General features: G+C 35.4%; 2 protein-coding genes across 4 annotated transcripts; both read left to right on the forward strand.

Moving 5' to 3' along the window:
- The first annotated feature begins 1,923 nt into the window (after positions 1-1,923).
- On the forward strand, positions 1,924-14,503 carry LOC110799898 (zinc protease PQQL-like). Of its 3 annotated transcripts, XM_056836921.1 has the most exons (23): positions 2,154-2,272; positions 4,296-4,578; positions 4,684-4,930; positions 5,021-5,146; positions 6,655-6,792; positions 6,888-7,019; positions 7,239-7,496; positions 7,574-7,711; positions 7,813-7,882; positions 7,969-8,182; positions 8,815-8,920; positions 10,332-10,565; positions 11,216-11,380; positions 11,487-11,636; positions 11,727-11,818; positions 11,967-12,048; positions 12,188-12,271; positions 12,394-12,510; positions 12,590-12,700; positions 13,217-13,297; positions 13,653-13,853; positions 13,939-13,991; positions 14,131-14,503. In XM_056836921.1, the coding sequence occupies exons 4-22, from the start codon at positions 5,132-5,134 to the stop codon at positions 13,987-13,989; spliced, it is 2,439 nt and encodes an 812-aa protein (XP_056692899.1). In that variant the 5' UTR covers positions 2,154-2,272; positions 4,296-4,578; positions 4,684-4,930; positions 5,021-5,131; the 3' UTR covers positions 13,990-13,991; positions 14,131-14,503. The 3 variants fall into 3 exon arrangements, with proteins under 3 accessions (XP_021860861.2, XP_021860862.2, XP_056692899.1); XM_022005169.2 differs by lacking the exon at positions 4,296-4,578 and having other exon boundaries at positions 1,924-2,272; XM_022005170.2 differs by lacking the exon at positions 4,296-4,578 and having other exon boundaries at positions 1,924-2,272; positions 14,134-14,503.
- Positions 14,504-15,227: 724 nt separating this feature from the next.
- LOC110799893 (protein DUF642 L-GALACTONO-1,4-LACTONE-RESPONSIVE GENE 2) lies at positions 15,228-20,920 on the forward strand. Its single transcript, XM_022005162.2, has 3 exons — positions 15,228-15,585; positions 19,312-19,830; positions 20,173-20,920. Exons 1-3 carry the CDS (start codon positions 15,510-15,512, stop codon positions 20,757-20,759), a joined length of 1,182 nt encoding a protein of 393 aa, XP_021860854.2. The 5' UTR covers positions 15,228-15,509; the 3' UTR covers positions 20,760-20,920.
- Positions 20,921-21,173: the final 253 nt, after the last annotated feature.

The following is a 21,173-nucleotide window of genomic DNA, read 5'->3' on the forward strand; positions in this document are numbered from 1 at the left end:
AAGTCGACAGAGAGGATTTGCAGGAGGAGAGAGAAAACGAAAGGAAGAGAGAGAAAGAAAAACCGTGAATCAGGAAGAAAGGAGATGTCATTCGAATTTTGGATATTACCATATTACCCTTACTTTTTTTTATTTCTTCGGGTGAGTTGTGGATCGTTGGATTATATTGATCGAGGGCTGAGATTAGTTCTCAGTTCTCATCTTAAGGGGTGGTTCTCACCAGATCCCGATTCTCTCTCTCTCTCTCTCTCTCTCTCTATATATATATATATATATATATATATATATATATATATATATATATATATATATATTTAAAGGAGGAATATTTGCTGAAGTATTAGAGCGCCACGTAGGATTACTAATGGTTTCGGCCAATGAAAAATAAGATTTTTAATTTATTTTTGAATTAAAAAAATCGAGTGCTACGTGGCGCTCTAATAGCTCAGCATAGATATTTTTAATTAATTAGGTGCCACATAGATATTTTTAATTAATTAATTACTAATATATACAACTCCATCCAAAATCAAACACTCTAACAATTTAAAAATAAATCTAAAATAAAATTCATCCAATTAAAATCAAACACTAATCTAAAATTACATTAAATCCAAAATCAAACACGAATCCAATATTAAAGCGCCACGTAGAAAATTTAATGGTTTCGGCCAATGAAAAATAAGATTTCAGAATTATTTTTGAATTATTATAGCGCATATTTGCTGAATTATTAGAGCGCCACGTAAGATTACTAATGGTTTCGGACAATGAAAAATAAGATTTCTAATTTATTTTTGAATTAAAAAAATCGAGTGCCACGTAGATAATTAATTAGGTGCCACATAGATATTTTTAATTAATTAATTACTAATATATACAACTCCATCCAAAATCAAACGCTCTAATAATTTAAAAATAAATCTAAAATAAAATTCATCCAATTAAAATCAAACACTAATCTAAAATAAAATTCAATCCAAAATCAAACACGAATCTAATATTAGAGCGCCACGTAGAAAATTTAATGGTTTCGGCCAATGAAAAATAAGATTTCGGAATTATTTTTGAATTCTAAAAATTGAGTGTCACGTACATAAATAATTAGGTGACATGTAGATATGTTTATGAATTAATTACTAATATTACGCATATTCAACTTCATCCAAAATCAAACACTCTAATAATTAAAAAATAAATCTAAAATGAAATTTAATCCAAAATAAAAACTAATCTAATCTAATATATAAAGCATAGCAGTTGGTTTTATTTTAACTTAGCAATGTAATAGAATTTGTGCATCGCACGGGCTAAAATCTAGTTACTAATATATACAACTCCATCCAAAATCAAATACTCTAATAATTAAAAATAAATCTAAAATAAAATTCAATCCAAAATTAAACGCTAAACTAATATTAGAGCGCCAATGAAAAATAAGATTTCAAAATTATTTATGAATTAAAAAAGTCGAGTGCTACGCAGATCAATAATTAAGTGCCACGTAGATATTTATATTAATTAATTACTAATACTACGTATATACAACTCCATCCAAAATCAACCACTATAATAATTAAAAAATAAATATAAAATAAAATTCAATAAAAAATCAAACACTCATCTAATCTAATATATATATTTGTAAAATATAACAGCTGGTATATACATCAATTTTATTTTAAGTCAACAATTTAATAGAATTTGACATAACGCTAAAATCTAGATCAAATTATTCAACATTAATAATCTAACATAACCTCCTTTTAAGGCGACACTTGATAAGTTAGTCGAAACTTCAATGGTCAAGCTAGTTGCTCGTATATTTCCGAAAATTTCAAGCGAGTCTATTTGTCAAACCGCTGCTAGAAAATACGTGTACGATACTTACCCCACTATATAAACTATATAAAGGGTGAAGTATATTCTTGCAGCTCCGGTTTTCCCCCAAATTCACAGAGTCTCAGTCATCAACTCATCACTCAGTCATCAGTCACAAAATAATCATCAGATTCTCTCCTTGAAAGAGGAGAGGAGAGGAGAGGAGAGAGAGAGAGAAATCAATGGATGCGCTACCAAAGGCGGCACTCGAGCTGGCCAAAAAGCACGGGTTCAAGTCCCTCAAACGGGTCGATATAGACTTGGGTCAAATACTTGATCCGATCCCTTTTGGAGCTGAATACGGGCAGCTGGAAAATGGGTTGACTTACTATGTTCGATGCAACCCGAAACCCCAAATGAGAGCTGCTCTTGCTCTTGCTGTTAAAGTTGGGTATGTAATCTTGCCCCTTTTCGTAATGTTCTCATCCCCGCGTTAACACTTCTAAATAATACGGAGTACTCCGTATTTCGTACTTACTGATATTGATTGTGATTAGTGAATAAGATGATACATAATTATAGTAGTTAGATTTTTATGCATTTCTCACCATTTTTTTTGGGATATATATAAATACTTTTGGGAATATTTTTAAGTTTTGTTCATAGTTTTTTAATCCGTAATTGTCAACTTGTTATGATTAACGCTCTTGTTTTTTTTTACCGGACACCGAACTACTTGTTACTCGTATCACGATAATTTGTCCCTAATTTAGTTATAATGACTCATAATGGCAACACATATTACAAATAGGGACAGGAGAATTCGATTTTGAGATCTATTGGGTACAGATTACTAGGCTAAAGTCTGTTAATCATTCGGCCAAGATCTCATTGGTCCTTCAAAAAAGAAAAAGAAAACTGCCTGCGCCTAATGTTTGTTGTTTTGTGCGAATGAATGCAAATTACAGATGGGGAATGGAGAATCAAACTTAAAACCTATTGTACCCCTAAGTCTGTTGTATACTTGTATGCCCTTATGTTTGTTGTTCATTCGTTCATCACCGATGTACGGAATATGGTTATTATGATGGGACTAAACTAGTCGTAATTTTCCTAAGTGGTTGTACTGTTATAGGGGCTAGTGGGTGTACCATGTGGCACTGTCAGTGATAACATGTGAATTTTGAAACTAATCGTACATTGTCATTGCATAATCCTAGGATTATTGAATTATTGTCCTTTTCCAAGGGTACCCTGCTAAATTTTTAGGATAAACTGTTAATGCCATTTATTTCAACCAAAATTTAGTGTGTTCTTTTTTTCTAACTTAACAAGCTCTGTAGGATTGCTGTAATAGAGTATGATTTTCTTATTGGATGATATACTCCGTATCTTAGTTGCGGAAATTAGGTAGCTAAGTTGGTAAAGTTTTGCGAGTTGTCACATGGTATGTAAGACAAGATCAAATGAAAAACTAATGGCGATTTTTGACTATGAATCTGTAAGAAAATAAAACGCCGGGAGCATGATGCGCTTCATGCTTTCTGGTGAAGGATGTAATTTGTGAACAGATAATAAGAGTAAATTGATCAAACTAGTTAAGTACAATCTTTTATTTTGTTTTGGGCCTTGTTCGGCAAAATTAGCGGTAGCGGGTAGCGGTTAAAGTAGCGAGTAACGGTGAATAGTAGCGGGTAACGGTTAGCTGTCAAAGTAGCGGTAACTAATATGAGTGTTCGGTAAAAGTAGCGGTTGATATTATAAAAACAAAAATAAAAGCAAGAATATTATTTAAAACTTTATTATAAATTTGTCAGACGCTACCCGCTACCTTAAACGCTACTAATTTTAACGTTTGACAAAAGCTACCCAACCGCTACCTCAACCGCTAACCGCTACCTAAATCGCTACTTTACCAAACACTTACAAATTTTACAAGTAGCGTCTTGACTAGTTCAAAACGCTACCCGCTACCGCTGAACACGCCCTTGATTTAGACAAGTACATATTGAGAACTCTCACTAGTAATTGCCTGAAAAAGGTTCGTTTTTTGTATTCTATTTCCCTAACTTTTGCATTGTTTCTTGATCTCGTTTGCTGCTGATTTCTTGGAAAATGATGTTGCTTCCCAATTTCCAGAAGGGAATGAAACTCTCTGTGACTTTGCTAATTGTTACTTAAAAATGGCAGAGTTCAGGTTGTCCTTGATTAATCAATTATATGTTTTTTTCGGAATTCTCAAATATATTAGATACATCATATTAGTATTGGAAAGTTATGCCCCACTATAACTAACTAGTGGTCTGTTATGGTGAGGAAGAATGCATAAGATCTTTAAGCTTATGCCCATTTGTATATATAAACTTTAGGACTGTAAAGATAAAACTTCCAGGTAAATGATTCCAAATACTCAATAAAAGCACTGCAAGCCAGTTTTGATTGATTGGATAATGCAAGGCTTTGTTTGGCTGTAGTTGGGTGATGGGTGTGATCGACAATCCTTTCTATCAATTTGCACTAGTTCTGATGTATCCGGCAATGAGAAGAATAAATCTCAAGTTCCTTCTGCAGTTTTGCTGCATTAGGAAGTTAGTGTAACTCTTTTATCGTGGTTAAGCTCCATGTATGTGTTTTGCACATATGAGTTGTTAGTTTTCACACATTGGAGAAGAAGAGAAATAATAACCATTTTACTAGCTTGAGGAGTTACTCCTTCCATTGCCACTCGGTTTTGGGATGGAGCCTCACTTGGGGTTTGTAAGTGGTCCAACTCTCCTCTTTTTAGCCCAAGCCCAATTTTCAGTCTTCCAGTCTTCTCTTTAAATTTTATAATCTTTTACTGAATTTGTTTTGTATTCACAGCTCAATCTGTGAAGAGGAGAGTGAACGAGGAATTGCCCATATAGTTGAACACCTTGCTTTTAGCGCAACCAAGAAATACACAAACCATGATATTGTCAAATTCTTGGAAAGTATAGGGGCAGAGTTTGGTGCCTGCGGAAATGCTTATACAAGTTTTGATGAGACTGTTTATGAGCTGTTTGTTCCTATAGACAAGCCTGGACTATTGTCTGAGGCGATTTCCATTTTATCAGAATTCAGCTCTGAGGTTTCTGTCCACTCTGTCTTCTATTTTGTTAGTTTGTGGTATCAATGTCAAATGTGAATAACTTTCCGTGTCTTCCTTTTGTACATGTAGATTCGGATTTCTGCTGAGGACTTGGACAAAGAAAGAGGAGCTGTCCTGGAAGAATATAGACAAGGCAGGGATGCTAGTGGTCGTCTGTCTGAAGCAACATTTTCCTCAATAATGGAGGGTACAAAGGTAAGCTTGTACACCAGAGGGTTTACTTTATTTTTCAAATGAAATTCTTCCACGCACATTTGGTTCTTTCCAAAGTTGTCCCCCCTTGGTAAGAATTTTCTGTCTGTAGTACTTTCACTTATGTTGACAAAGAAAGGCCTGATTCTAATAAGCTACTTCAAAGATCCTTTTCTATTAGTTAACATGTAATGGAATATGCAGCCCCCACCTTCCAAAGCAAATGATGTATTGACTAGTAATCAACTGCAACGAGAAGGCTTCTGTAAGTTGGTATCGAAATGTTTAGTGTTAGACATTGATTGTGTAAATTGAAATCAAGGAGAAGGAATACTGTCAACATTGTGTGCATTTAAGGTGTTATAGTCATTCTTGGTCAACCAAAGCGTTCATTTTTCTTGTGTGTGGCTTGCTGTGTGTTAGAGAGTAACAAGTAATAGAAGTGAATTACTTAAGTTTGGTTTATGCACTAAGAGCAGATGCATAATGTAGAAAGTCTATAATGAGTCAAATTAGCATCTTTCTTGTATTATCAATGCCCAGAACCAATAAAATAATTGAAACATGGTTGAATGTAGCTACTAGAGGTGAGTTACTGCATGCAGCAGATTACTGGTTTTTGACTTGTGAGCCAGATCGAAGATCAGGAATACTGAAGTCAAGTGAAGTTATGTGCATAAAACTGCCTACATGATATTGGGAAATACAGTTAACATCTTTAGAAGTGTGGCTCCAGATTTGAGAAAACATAGGAGGATGGATTTTAGAAAGAATTAAACAATGCGGGGCCTTCTTGCTTATGAGAAGGATCATCCAATTGACCAATGATCCAAATATATATTTGTAGTCTGCTAACTTCTCTTACCAGAAAATTTGTACCTTGAAACTGGGGTTGGGGAGTGCAGGGGGAAGATCTGGGTACCAAATAGTTTTTATTGTTATCCTTGCTTGATCATTTTGGTTTTATGGAACTGAGTCTGTCCTAGAAGGTACCTCTTTCCCTAAAAGTGTTTTTTTACAATTTTTTTTTTCAAAAAAGAGGAAGATTTAGTCATTTTGTGTGTGTTCCTGTAAGTGAGTTGCTTCCTTTATGCATAATATTTCTAACAGCTACAACAAAATCTACCCAGCTTAGACTTGCTTCTGGTAAGTGTAACAGGTTACAGGAGTATTCAGAGAAAGTATTAGTGGAACTACAATTAATAAATATATCATTGGGTGGAGGAAATATGAAGTGAGAATAATTTTTGTTTTGCATAAAGTTTGGCCTCTGCTTCCAATGCTTTAGCAGGATGGCTGCGTACCTTATTGGGGTTTAAAGGCTAGCTGAACGATTATATAGATAATAAAACCATTTCTGACCCATTAATTTTACTTATAACATTGTGCTTTTGATCCTATAAAGAATTACTTTGTGTTTGTTGTACTTTCTTCTTTTTCCTCTAATAACGTCAAGGAAAGCCTGCAATAGCAATACTTGGTGTTTGAAATATGTGTTTGACTGGACGCAGTATGCAAACCGTTTTCCAATTGGGTTGGAAAATGTGATTCGGACTGCTCCTGCTGAGGTCGTAAAGCAATTTTATCAGAAATGGTACAATTTACAGAACATGGCAGTAATAGCAGTTGGAGACTTTCCTGATACGGAGGTTCCGTCTCTTTAATCTTACTTTAGTATGATTTTTTTTTACTGAACCAAATTATCTTTTGAAGAGATTTTCTTATCTTCTTATATCTCTTTCAGAGTGTTGTCAAGTTGATATCCCAGCAATTTGGCCAAATGAATTCACCAGTACCTCCAATTACCCAAGAGCCGAACATTCCATTTCATCACAAAGCACGGTTTTCATGCTTGGTTGAATCCGAAGCGTCAGGGGTTAGTACTCAAATCCACAATCTCATAAATGCTTCGAGTGCCTGTTGACCATTTTTTCATGAGTGGCCTGTGACAGAAGTGGGAGAAAAGTATACAATTAAGACTCTCCCATTCTGTTCTGTTGTATGGAACCAGGTCATTCATCTGCAAAAAAGTTTGTGAAGTTTCTGTCCGGTAGAAAATCTATTGTTCTGATGTAGTCTAGGTTGGTTGACACAGACCACAGTAGAGATAAACTGGAAGATGTTGAATGTTGAGCCTAAGACTGTGGGGGACTATAAAGACTGGCTCATTGGAGTTGTGTTCCGTTCAGCTTTGAACCGTAGATTTACTAAAATATCTCGGAGAAAGGATCCACCCTATTTTGGATGCTCTGCAGCAGAAGTGGAGTTGGTTTGTCCAGTCAAAGCTGTCCAAATATCTTCATCCTGTAAAGAGAAAAATATACTGGAAGCCTTGAAATCAGTGCTCACTGAGGTATGTATCTATGATCATGTATGTGGCTATGTGCTACCCTGACTAGTTGAATCATTACCTGACACATTTCATTCCAGATTGCAAGGATTAGGTTACATGAGTTCTCTGAGCGCGAAATATCAATAGCTTGTGCCAATATCATGTCAGAAATAGAGTCAGCTTATTTAGAGCGTGAGAAAATGCAATCAAGCACTTGGCGGTATCAGTATCTGCAGGTCAACGCAGTTCCTTTTCTTTTTCCTCTCTATATTCTTACAAATCCACTTTTATCAACTCTTCTGGCTATATAACCTTCTCAATTTATGTATATTTTCAGCATTTTCTTCGCAAAGAAGCTGTTCTCGGGCTTGAGTTTGAGGCTCAGCTGTGTAAAAGTATTTTGCCTCGTAAGTCCTGATCAAACGCTTAAGTTTCTTTTCTGTATGTTCTATCTTCTTTGGATAATCGTTTGCAACCTATTGTATGCAAGCAGAGCTATCAGTATCTATGGTGTCCAGATATTCTGAGAAGTTACGAATGTCGAAAAGTTCTGTTATAACAATAACTGAACCTCGAGCCACAGTAACGGAGAAAGATCTTCAGGATCTTGTATCAGATACGAATTCTCTAGAGGAGGAAGGAAAAATTTCTCCATGGGAGGATGATTTCATTCCAGACGAAGTTGTCCAGGTGAAGCCAACTCCTGGGTGAGTTTCTCTCTAAATCATGCTGCATTAGAAGCTATCATCAATTTTTCTTACTGTAATTTTTTTTTTCCCTTTTTGTTAGAAAGTGAGACACATCTCTACAGATTTTGTGTGAAAATGGGCTTATTAGCTTCATATATGACTGAAGGCCGGAAAATTTTACTCATCTTAAACCTGTTTGACGTTGATAGTCCTTGATACCAAATTACCGATGGAGAAAGTAATGCACTTAACAGATGTTATTCTAAGACTATACTGGAGAAAAGCAGCCTCTTTTTGGCCTATTGCTCTATCTTTTAATGGAACATGCCAGTCGCCCGGATAGGAAAACTTGCGAACTTGGCAGTCCATTGTCTCTTATTCCTTGATCAAGCACCTTTATTACATTTGGTACATTTGCAGTGTTCTATGTTCATTAAATTACATTGCTGCCTTAAACAATTAGACCTAGTATGTAAGAGATATTTTACGAATAATGACTGTCTGTTTGGTGTGCAGCTATTTCTCATGAACGGTCTTGTTTTTAATTACATATCAAAGTTCTTGCAACTTTATGGCGCCTTGCTTAGTTGTGGTATGGTGGTACTTCTCTAGGCGATTTCAAATCCAATTCAGGTCTCCTATGTTTTCAGGGAAATTAAGCATCAAGCTGAATATCAAGATATTGGAGTTACTGAGCTAATTCTGTCAAATGGCATGAAAGTTTGCTACAAATGTACAGATTTCAAGAATGACCAGGTATAAATTAATGTACTACAGTCTGTAAACTCTTGAACTCTTGCATATCGTGCATACTGCGCATTGTTATTGTTTACAAGAATTATCTGGGAATTTTTGTAAGAGCTGAAGAGGTCTTATTATGGAGATTCTTGATAAAGGCTTCCTGTTTATAATTTTCTGCAAGAGATAGTTGTTGATCATATTTGATGATTTTCTTACATTTAGAGTTGTTAGTATAAAGGCTACAGTCTTCATAAGCATTGGTTATCTTTTAGGAGTGTTTGCCTTGGCTGACATAATCTAGGGCTCCAATTGTTTAAAATTTTTCATATCTGAGTCAGAAGTATTAGTCATTTGTTTCATGTCTCCTTTTGATGTTGCGATTGTCGTCCCTTTTTCAAATGGGTTAGGATTTCGAGTTTATGCTCATAGCTCCTAGATCTTTTAAGGGTCTAGGACCAACTGGAAACCATTCTTTTTTAACTTCATGGGTTTGATATGAACCCCGTACCTTACTTGCCAAAGTAGGAGCGTGATTAGAGGCATTAGGACAATATTGATGTTGACGAAAGATGTTTAATTTAGCATCATACTCAGTCACATAATTTGTCCGAATCAAGTCATAGGAAAATGTAGAAGTCTTTTAGTTCCGTTCATGGTTCACAATTACGGAGACACAAAGGGTAATAGTGTAGATGACTTTTGAAACCATGTCTTGGGTGTCATGACTGTCATGTCCTGGGCATATATTACTGTCATACCGTTATAACTAAAGACATGCTTATGGATTACCCCTGATTTGTCTTGGCATGTCAATTGTCCTAATGTTATGTCTGGGCTTATTTCTTTCTTTTCACTAATAAAGTGGAAGATGAGTCCTGTGATTGCATCAAGCATTTGTTTCTGCATCCCTTATGAGTTCAATTTCCGTATTCGCAGAGTAGATATTATCTAATAGAATCAAAGACGCATGAATGTCTTAATTACCTGGATTTTATTTCCATGGGATGCTAATAGTGGGTGATTGTGATGAACCAAGTTGGAATGTACTTTTCTCTAAAACGACTTCTTAGAGGACAGACTTGAACACATAGTGTAAATAGAGGTGTCAAGTACTTTTTGGCCCAGGTATCATGTATGAGGATAGTAAGTTGTGGAAGTGGCCAGGTGAAGATTATGTTCAAACAATTTTATCTTTTTGAAGAAATCTATTATTCCCCTGACATTTATCCCTATTGTGTCACCTTATTCCCTATTGATCAAATGTTGTCTAGTTATTTTCTCTTATGCGCATATTTACCATCTCAATTGTTAGAGGACCTTGATAAGGTCAGTGAACTCTTGATTAGTTGCTCATGCAAACTGGTACTCTACCTGCCATAGTTTCCTTTGACCAGCTCAATATTCATAAAGGTACTTTGTTTGGCAGGTTGTCTTTAAAGGATATTCATATGGAGGTTATTCGGAACTTTCAGAAAGTGAGTATCTATCTTGCATGTTAAGCTCGAGTATCACTGGAGAAATTGGTCAGTTTGGTTATAAACCATCTGTGTTAGAGGATATGTTGGCTGGTAAGAGAGCTAGTGTCAACACAGAACTTGGCGCATATACTAGAAATTTCATTGGTGATTGTTCACCTTCAGATTTAGAAATCGCATTGCAGGTTTGTTTTAGTATTTCCATTTATGATTTACATTTTTGGTGTCGTTTACGAGTGCTTTACTGTCAATTCAGCATTCAAGACCCAATTGCTAGAAGATTTTAAACAGACAATTGATGTTCTTTTCAATAATTCTTACTCCTTGATGAACTGATAGTACACTTATTACATGTTAGATGTATCAATTTTCATCATAAATATGCTTCAAAGTTTTCAGACACCAAAAGTGCACAACTTGCTAATGCTATTATCCCAAACAATGATAGAGTGATAGGCACCGCTGGTTACTTGATAAGAGGTTTTAAAATAAAGATGTTTAGATAGGCTCCCCCAGATTTCACCGGATTCCACTTTCTTCATTTCATCGCTTCACCAAAACCCATCTATGAACCTCACGAGTTCCTCCCCGACCCATTCCAGATTGGGCTTGAACCTAACACATTGCACAATTCATCCTTCATTAAGAGATCTTCAGACAATCCCATTTCTTATCATTAAGGTTATTAGATGATTTCACAATGTGCCCATCATATATAATACAGAATATGCTTTCTGCTTTCCTTGCTTCTTGCTAATCTCAATCACGTCACCGTCAAAGTGTGACTAATTCTTTTCTTTTTTCTCTTCTCTTTTCTTCTTTTACCTCTTGCTAGCTTGTCTATCAACTGTTCATGACATGTGTGGAACCTGAAGAGGATGATATTAAAAGAGTGATACAGATAGTAGAAGAAGTGATTCGAGCTGATGAAAGAGATCCTTACTATGTCTTCACAAATCGGGTATCGAGAATCAAATATGGAAATTCTTACTTTTTTAAGGTATGAATGTGTCTTTGTACTATTTTTTTTTCAATTTATTCTTTTGTGTACACATCATTCTTCTTATCAGAATTGTTTATAATGTAGTATTGATATCCTTTTGTAGCCAGCGCTAGTTAATGACCTTCCAAAAGTTGATCCAAAGAAAGCTTGTGAATATTTTGACCATAGCTTCAAAGACCCCTCAACATTTACTGTTGTGATTATTGGGAATCTTGATCCAGCTATGATTCAGCCATTAGTACTGGAATATCTGGTAAATTTTTTTTTTTCGCTTGCTGAAAAGGTAAACATGACCTTGGTAATCTTGCAAAGTTACGTTGTTCTTACAAAATTACGGTTGTAGGGAGGAATACCAAAGCTTGCAGAACCTGTTTTATGTTTCAACTTGGATGATCTCAAAGGTTTACCAACCACTCCTCCTATAAGCATAGTAAGGTAATAATTCGTAGAAATAATTTAATGTTAACCAAATAATTGAAGAATATTCTTCTCTTTCAGAAACTTTGCTCTGATTAGAATGCACTACTCAAATCTTGATTCCTTGAATGCTTTTTTTTTTTTTTTTTTTTTTCTTTTTCTGTAGAGAAATTGTTAGAAGCCCTATGGTGGAAGCGCAGTGTTCAGTCCATATATCTTTTAGTATAAAGCTGTGTGGTGGAACCATGGTATGTAAGACTAGTGATTTATCCACTAACAATTCGGTATTGATCTGATGGTAATAACTAATACGAAGTAACTTTTTTTTAACAAAAATACCATAGACGGTAATTGCTTTCTTTTCTTTTATTGTTTTTTGGGATAAAGATGGAGGAGATGTGGTTTGCTATATTTTTGAGCCAGCTTCTTCAGACAAAAATGACCCAGGCTCTGCGTTTCAAACACGGAGAGGTAATTTACATTGGTTTATACTATGTGAATAAACTGGAATAAGCTTATGTAAGAGAATATGTATCGAGGTACATATTTAAGTTTCAAAATAATCTAAATATTTAAAATCGTTTGAGATGCAGATTTATTCTGTAAGTGTTGATTCAAACTTTGGCTATAGCAAGCCATCAAAAACTGCTGACTTGGAGGGTGAGATGACAATTGAATTTTCGTGTGATCCAAATGTCTCTTCTGCACTGGTGAGTGTACTTCACCGACCAGAATATTATAGGCTAACTTCACAATGTATTTATGATACTGAAAGTTGTTGGCATACAGGTTGATATCGCTTTAGATGAAACACTGCGTCTGCAAGAGCACGGGCCTTCAGAAGAAGATATCTCCACTGTGCTTGAGATTGAACAGAGGGATCATGAAAATGAACTGCAGGTTTTTCTCTAATGGCTTAACTTACATATCTCATATCTGGCATGTACTTCAATTTTGATTCCATGTATAACTTTTCTGTTTCCTACATTATATTCTTTTTTATACCTTTTGTGGCTAAAAGAGTAATAATATAAGCCTTACGATCTGATCTGTCTTATCTTACTCCCACGAGCCACAACAATGTTCTATGAACGTCTTGCATTGTATATCTAGGAATCTAGATTCCATCAGTGATATGTTAATTACGGTTCAAAAGCTTCTGCCCAAGGCAGGGTTGGAAGTCCTTGATGTCGATGGCTTTACCCCTATATAACAGAAATAGTTTTTCATCGATCCTGTTATCTTACCAGTGATTTTGTAACACTTCAACAAACTAGAACCACAGAGTTTATTTAAACAATTTGATTCAGTCCATTTCTGTAAAATGACACCATCACACCAATGCATGTATGCCTTACGCATATATATAACTAGTTGTTCCCTTTCTAAGTGGTTGTCCATCTTGCTTGCTTTCAGGAAAACATATATTGGCTTTTTCAGATTTTGAAGTGCTATCGTTCAAGGTTGTATACTGATAATCTAGGATCTACATTTCAGGTTGGTACCTGTTTGAGCTGGATTCTCTACATCTTTTATTCTTTTTTCACTATGGTCCCATCTTTTGCGAAAAGTTATCACAGATTTTACCATTTATTTTTCTTTACACTCTTACACTCAGAAATATGATCAAGTTGTTTATTGCTACCAAATTTGGTGTGGAACTTGGAATTCAATCTGGTCACAGTTTTTTCTTATTCCCTGTTTGTTATCTATAGCCCACCCATGGCTCTGTTTTGTAAACAAAAATCAGTAAGATAGACAATAACCACAGGTACACAGCAGCTCAGTGCTCATATCATGTCTTATTGATCGATGCATGATGAATGTTAACGATGTGTTATTCTTTATTCAGGTACTAGACAAAGCGAGAAGCAGAGCTCGGCAAACACTTTCTCCATTAACTGCAAAATGGGCACTACAGAAAATATTACCCTACCCTTGTAAACAGCATTATGTCTCAGTGACCTTAATACCAGAAACAAACCGTTTTCGTTTACTGAAACACCAACTTAAAACCCAGCTTAAGGAAAAATACTATGGTAGATATATGAAGGTACGAGTATTTTACACTTCCCTTGCTACTTAAGGAAAAATACTATGGTAGATGATATATGATCGGTTCGTTTGATTTTGTGCAGACTGTGGACAAAGTGTGGAAGGTTTTTGCCAGGAAACACGTTTCTCACTGAAGGTACAAGTCGGCTAGTCATATGCCTTTCCCATGTCTTGCTTAGCACTTGAATAATGGCTTTAGTTTCCTCTAGGAAATGAAATTCACCATAATCACCGATTCATTCACAAGATTCTTACCTACATTTTACGGGTTTTAGCAGGATATGTCAACTACGACTACATGAGTACGGGGCCGGACATCCCATTTGTACAGCGGATTCATTTTAATCAGGAGCTAGTTTCTTTTGGGAACTATGACATCCATATTCCACTATTTGACTGTGAATAATAACACTACTATATTCCTCTTCCCTGGGTTGTGACTTTTAGGTCCACAAATTATATTTTCCTTTCGATGATTCTATAACTGCAATTTCTTGGGCGGTTGTATACTGATAGTCTAGGATCTTCAGGCAGTTTCTGGTGTGAATACACAATTGTTAAGGGTTTCTATCCTACAAGTCTACAACCTATACAAAGTATTTCTGATACTCTTCATTTTACCTTAAATACAAAAGTATATATCTTTCATGTCTTCACACTTAAATATAAATAGGCACTTGATACTACATATTATTTACGGATGACATGATTATGAATGTCCAAGTCCAAGTGGTATAGCATGTGACTTGTAACTTCGTCTGGTTTTAAACCATTAATATGACATGATTATGAATGTCTACTCGATTTCAAAAGCCATATTTTTCATTGAATTATTTGATACTTTTTCGTCCTTATGCAGCTGCTTCTACTCAGCTTTCACTCTTTGCAGTTTATGCCGAACTTTTGCCATTGCAGAACCAGAGACAATCAATATTCCTAAATAGAATGTTCTAAACTCATATCGTGCGTTTGGTTGGAAATTTTAAGGGTAAATTATATCTCAAATTCCTAAGATTTGGTGTGTAAAAACTTTAGAGAAATGGGTATGACTCAAACCTTTACCATAAGTATCAAATTATAGGAAATGAAGTTATTAAACATTTGTTATGAAGAATCAAGTATCAAATTCGATAAAATCTCTAATTCCAACCCTATATCACTATCGGTTAATATTAATGGTCACATAAACGGTTAAACTGTAAATTCTAATTGCCAAACATGACATATGCGTGTGAAGTGGCAACAAATATCGTGTATTCGTGCAGTTTATGGGACCAAGGTTCAAGAAGATGAAACAACAAGTAGGTCCCTCCTCTGAAAACAGGGAGACTCAAAATAAAAATAAAAATAAAAATAAAAATAATTCCAATTCCACCGAAAACAAGATCCAAAGTGGGAACCCTCGAACCAACTTTTTCCTTTGTTCATGAGCTCGAGAAACAAAATCCCATTTTAAAATTACCCAACAAAAGTTTATTCTTAAACCCCTTTTATAAAATTAACACTTGATACAGCTGATTGATTAAGCATGGAATAATACATCTTCGATAATAATTAATATAAAAGGAAACTCCTTTTGCCTCACTCTTCAGTCTTCTCTATCACTCTTTTTCACTTACTCTTCTTTCTTCCTTCTTCCGCCGCTCATTCAAAAATGGGTCGATGTGCTGCTGCTGCTACATTTATTCTGGTTTTCTTGGGTCTTAATTTGGCTTCAGCTATCGAAGATGGTACGCCCACTCTTTTCCTTTTCCTGTTTTGAGCTTCTAATTACTAATTACTAATTACTATGTGTAATGCTAAAAGATCTGCCTTTTTTTAATAGTCACATATACTTCTGAAGATGTTAGTGAGTTTGGGTTTCTTAGTATAGACTGTTTCTTTCCAATTTTCATTTTGATTTTTAATTTAGCAAATGTGGTGACATTGTTACTAAATCGAGGTGTTTTATAGTTTCATAAGAATTTCACATACATAGTTTTCATAACTACTCATTCCGTCCCTCTAACGTCCTGTATTCCTTTTCGGAATGCCTCATGCCTTAAATGGGTAAAGTGTTCCCACTTTACAGTGTATTTTTCCGGTTCTTGTTCAAATGTCTTTGGGTTGATAAATCATAAATGTGTGACCCTTTCTCTAATGGGATATTATTGCACATTCTAAGGCCATTAAGGTTGTGTCATTATGGCCAATATCAAATTACTCCTTAACTACTCTGTATTACAAAGTACAAGACCACTTAAGTTTTTTGTGGTTCGACTAGTATCAACTTACCACATTATAAGTACTCTGTAATCTGTATTACAAAGTTTAGGAACCAAGGAGTAATGGGTACCACATACTAATATCAAATTGTCTAACCATTAAAGACACCCTAAACACTTAAAGACTTAATCAACTAAGCTAGTTAACCAAGTATGTCTTGGCCTAGTGGAACCACTTTGAGGGAGGGTTTCCTTATCACTCCCCCCATTCTCAAAGTGTCTAGCCTGCTAACTCGGGCGGATTGACCCGTGCGGGTTTTCGACCCGATAGGGTTATTCATCTTACCTTGCAAAAAAAACCTAAGCTAGTTGACATTAAAAGTTTGTCTGATTGTGTTATTCCCTTTTGATTCGTAACAAAAACATGAGGACATAAAATTGTCACACATGAGCTACCAAAAAACAACACCTTAATCCTTAATAGGTAAAACAGCCATTAGCGTATTATAGTGGTCTGAATTGTGAATTGTGAATTGTGTGGTCCGTTTTGATTTGTAACAAACACATCCGGATAGTTTAGGCGTGGGATACTGAATGATTGATACTTGATACTGTTGGTGTCCTTAACAGTTGTGGTGTCCTTAACAGTTCTTCTTAGTTCTTACTTGTGAAATTTCTGTAAAGCCGTGGACAGCACAAGCCACAGATTGATTCTATAGTTCTAACAAAGGACCATTAAGGCGAGCCAGTTTAATGGTTAAAACTTATCTGAGACCATAACAGGAAACTAAGTAGTACACTTATGATTAGTTTGGTAGGTCAGGTAAAACATCAACTAGTTTAATTTAGAAAGTTGAAAAACTGGAATGGTTTGATGATTATAGGACCACCATAGGAGTGCATAGCATAGAATCTTGATTCATGATTCTTTACACCCATAAATGGGAAAGTTGGTGGTTGCATTGCAAACTCACCCATAAATGTTGTTTTGGAGTCCAAAATGTCAAGACTCCCATTTAAACCTTGATCAACCCTTAGCTGTTCAAGTGTCAATGTTGCCATCACTTTCCTTTCTTTCTTTCTTTCTTTCTTTCTTACTTTCCTTCCATACAAAAGGATTCTTAGTACAGGGTTTGGTATTGACTTTGCTTACTTATTTTCTCCCATGGGCATGGGCAACCGAGACTGCGTTGTTGCAACTTGCAAGTGCTCTTGTGGACCAATATCGAGATCTCCAAGTGTTCATTTCATCATCAACTTACATCTGTTACATTTCCTCCCAGTTACAGAATTATACTCACTGCCTTTTTTTTGTTACACTTTCGTTTTTGTGGTCTAACTTTATAACTCTAAACGTAAATTCCCGTTTGTTATAACGGAAACAAAAGTTTTATAAATAACGTAAATAAAGAACATAAAGATTTAACATGGTCACTTTATTGATCTTGAGGAGTACATATTACAAAATCCAACTAGGTTATGACCTAAAAAGTTTATACTTTCTCTGTTCCGGAAATATCGCACCATTTATTTTTTACACTATTCACACTATGACTTTGGCTATTTTTTGTATTTCGTACGTAAGAAAATTTTAGTCATGTGGGGTCATGTTGGATCCGTATCGATATATATTTTCTAAATATTAATTTTTTATAAATTTTACTTGCACACGATTCGAGATATTAAGAATCAAAGTAATGGTTAGAGGAGTAAAAGTCAACCATGATGCGATATATTCGGAACGGAGGAGGTATAATACTATTCAGACAAAGATGCAGAAATGCCCAAAAAATAGGGCCAAAACAAATAATCCTAGTGTACTCCCTCCGTCCCGGATTACTTGACCTGTTTTCCTTATCGGGCCGTCCCTTAATACTTGACCTGTTTCTAAAAATGGAAATATTCTAACAATATTATATTATTTCTCACTCCACCCCTATTAACCCACCTATCCCCTACTCCATACAAAAAACAATTAAAAATTCAACCCCTACTCTCCCCAACCCCACCCCTTTACACATTTTCTACTAACTACATTAAAATAATACCCCATTATCAACTACTACCTATTAAATTAAATAAGTCAATTCAAGTCCCTTAAACTCTGTGCCGGTCAAACCGGGTCGAGTATTCCGGGACGGAGGGAGTAGAATATTAGATACCGTAAAGTTGGGGCGTTACAGTAAAAGACTTTCTCGATTCAAGGTATAATATCAATATAAGGAGTAATATGTTTGAAATATCATTGGATTTCTATGCATGTATTTTAAAAAATATAAAAAATTTGTCTCCACTTCTCCTTATCCTTTAGCCTTATGGCTAATGCCTATATAGGTGGTCGAGATTGATCTGTTAGGGGTAGCGTCTTTTTGTTGTTTGGTTTGTATTTTCACGTAGATTGAAGATTTGAAAGAGATTTGGGATCCAATTCTGAACCCAAAAGTGCATAAAAACAAATAAAGAGTAAAGAATAGAGTTTCCCGCCAAAATTACTCTCTTTTACAATGATGAAAAATAAAGTAGTCCCTTTTTCTGAAGAAAATAGAAACAAAGGGTTTGGTTTTCACATTTTACATGTAACTTTATGTGCAACTTGGATGGATGATGATTGATGAAGTACGCAGTAGTTTATTTGTCCAAAAAAAGTAAAATAAAATAATAAAACAAAATGATCAAGTAAGTTGATGGGTCAATGACAGGCAGACTGTGGGACAAAAATGGTCCCACGCGCCTTGCTACGTACGGTACTATCATACTATCAATTTTATCATTTTATGTCTTGGATTCCATGGTAAGGTAACATTACCATGTTTATTCTACATCACAAATGCATCGTATCCACAATATCCCAAATGCATCGTATGAACACACAATTTCAGTTTACATCAGCTCATTTTAAATCAATACTAAATCTTTGTTTTCGACTGAACTGAATGAAGTTCAACTGAATTAAAGTCTAAAAGAACAAGGCCTAATTTTTACACAATTTTGATAACTTTTTATATCATAGAAGTATTTTTTATATGAATAAACGTTTTAAGGTTACGTTATTACCTTTATACATTATTTTTAAAGGATAATTTTTATCAAAATACCTTAACATCTTGAGTTAACTTTATATCTGCATTTCAATATCTATTGTATAATGGGATTATATAGGTCGTGATTAATTTTAATTTCAGAAAACATAGTACGGAGTAGGATCTAAATTTGAGAGTAATGGGTTTGATGAATAATGTTTTGATATTGTAGGTCTATTAGTAAATGGAGATTTTGAGACCCCACCAGCAGGAGGATTTACAAGTGCAAACAATGACAACGACATAGTAGATGGGCCCATATCTATTCCAGGCTGGCAAACAAACGGCACTAACGTAGAGCTAGTTTCATCAGGTCAAAAACAAGGGGCCATGATCTTAATCATCCCAGGAGGAACACACGCCGTCCGATTAGGAAACGAGGCACAGATCAGCCAAGATCTAAAGGTGGAAAAGGGTTCGGTCTACGCTGTTACATTTAGTGCTGCACGCACCTGCGCACAGCTCGAATCTCTTAATGTATCTGTGGTCCCCACGCGAGCATCCTCAGCCGTTGATCTTCAAACCGTGTATACTGATCAAGGGTGGGATTCGTATGCGTGGGCGTTTGAGGCTGATGAGGAGGATGTGAAGCTTGTGTTGATGAATCCTGGTATGGAAGAGGATCCTACTTGTGGCCCAATTATTGATGATGTTGCTGTTAAGAAGATGTTTATTCCTGTTAAGCCCAAAGGTAAATTTTGCTTTACTTTTTTACTTTCACCGTCATTTACTCACCCAAACTTTTCAACTTTACCACTTTTTTTAACTAGTGTTGATCATTCGAGTTTTATGTAATCGATTACTGCCCTACTTTCCGAATGATCTTTATGTTTATTATTTGTACAATAATTAAAGAATTTTGGTGAATATGCGATGGTGTGTATAATGTTTCCCTCGATAGAAAATAGCATTTCCTAGTGTATTCTAACCTTTAAGGTTGGGGTTTAATCTCCAATTTTAAGATTTCTTTCATCTAATTCTTTTGTTTATAGAAAAGTTGAAATTTGTTTACGTTGTTTGGCTTGGCGAACAGATAACGTAGTACTAAATGGAGACTTTGAAGAAGGACCATGGTTGTTCAAGAACGAGTCCCTTGGCATCCTCCTTCCAACCAACATCGACGAAGAAACAACCCCATTACCAGGATGGATTGTGGAATCAAACCGAGCAGTACGATACGTAGATTCATATCACTTTGATGTTCCACAGGGAAAAAGAGCCATTGAACTCCTGTCAGGAAAAGAAGGCATAATTTCTCAAATGGTTGAAACCACACCAAAGAAAGAATACACCTTAAGCTTCTCAATGGGACAAGGTGGTGACAAATGCAAAGAGCCTCTTGCTATTATGGCATTTGCAGGGGATCAAGCTCAAAACTATCATTACACACCCGACTCTAACTCTACCTTCCGTAGAGAGGGTCTTAATTTCACGGCTAAGGCCGATAGAACCCGGATTGCTTTCTATAGTGTCTACTACAACACTCAGACTGATCATATGAGCTCTCTTTGTGGTCCTATGTTGGATGATGTTAGGGTTTGGGGGGCTTCTTCTTCTTCCAAGATTGGTCTTGGAATCTTTGGTCTTTGCTTTTCGATTCTACTTTTCTTTTTGGTCTAGACCTTAATTAATTAAGATGTTAGTATGCTATTTTATATAAATATAGGTATGTATGATTATGAGGAGAAACTTAATTGTAACTTTTGGATCTATAGCTAAGGCTATTAGATAACTTCTCCTTTGCTAAATATGTAAGCTTTCTTCATTTTTATTGTTTCGTATATCTTTTGTCTCATAGTTTGTAGTGTATTCTAGGAAGCATGGACACGCTGATTAGGTGGCGATGTGGCGTGTTTTGTGTTGGGTACGTATTGGAAATGGTTACTCCTTGGACACGCTAAAATATTTGACACGTGAAATCAAGTGTCTTGTTTTTTTTATTTTGAAATATTAGGACGCGGGGATATCGATAGAATACGCGATGGACACTTATAGGACACATTAGACACATATTTCAATATTAATCAATTTTTC

The sequence above is a fragment of the Spinacia oleracea genome, chromosome 2 (genome assembly GCF_020520425.1).
Source record: "Spinacia oleracea cultivar Varoflay chromosome 2, BTI_SOV_V1, whole genome shotgun sequence".
Lineage (NCBI taxonomy): Eukaryota > Viridiplantae > Streptophyta > Magnoliopsida > Caryophyllales > Amaranthaceae > Spinacia > Spinacia oleracea.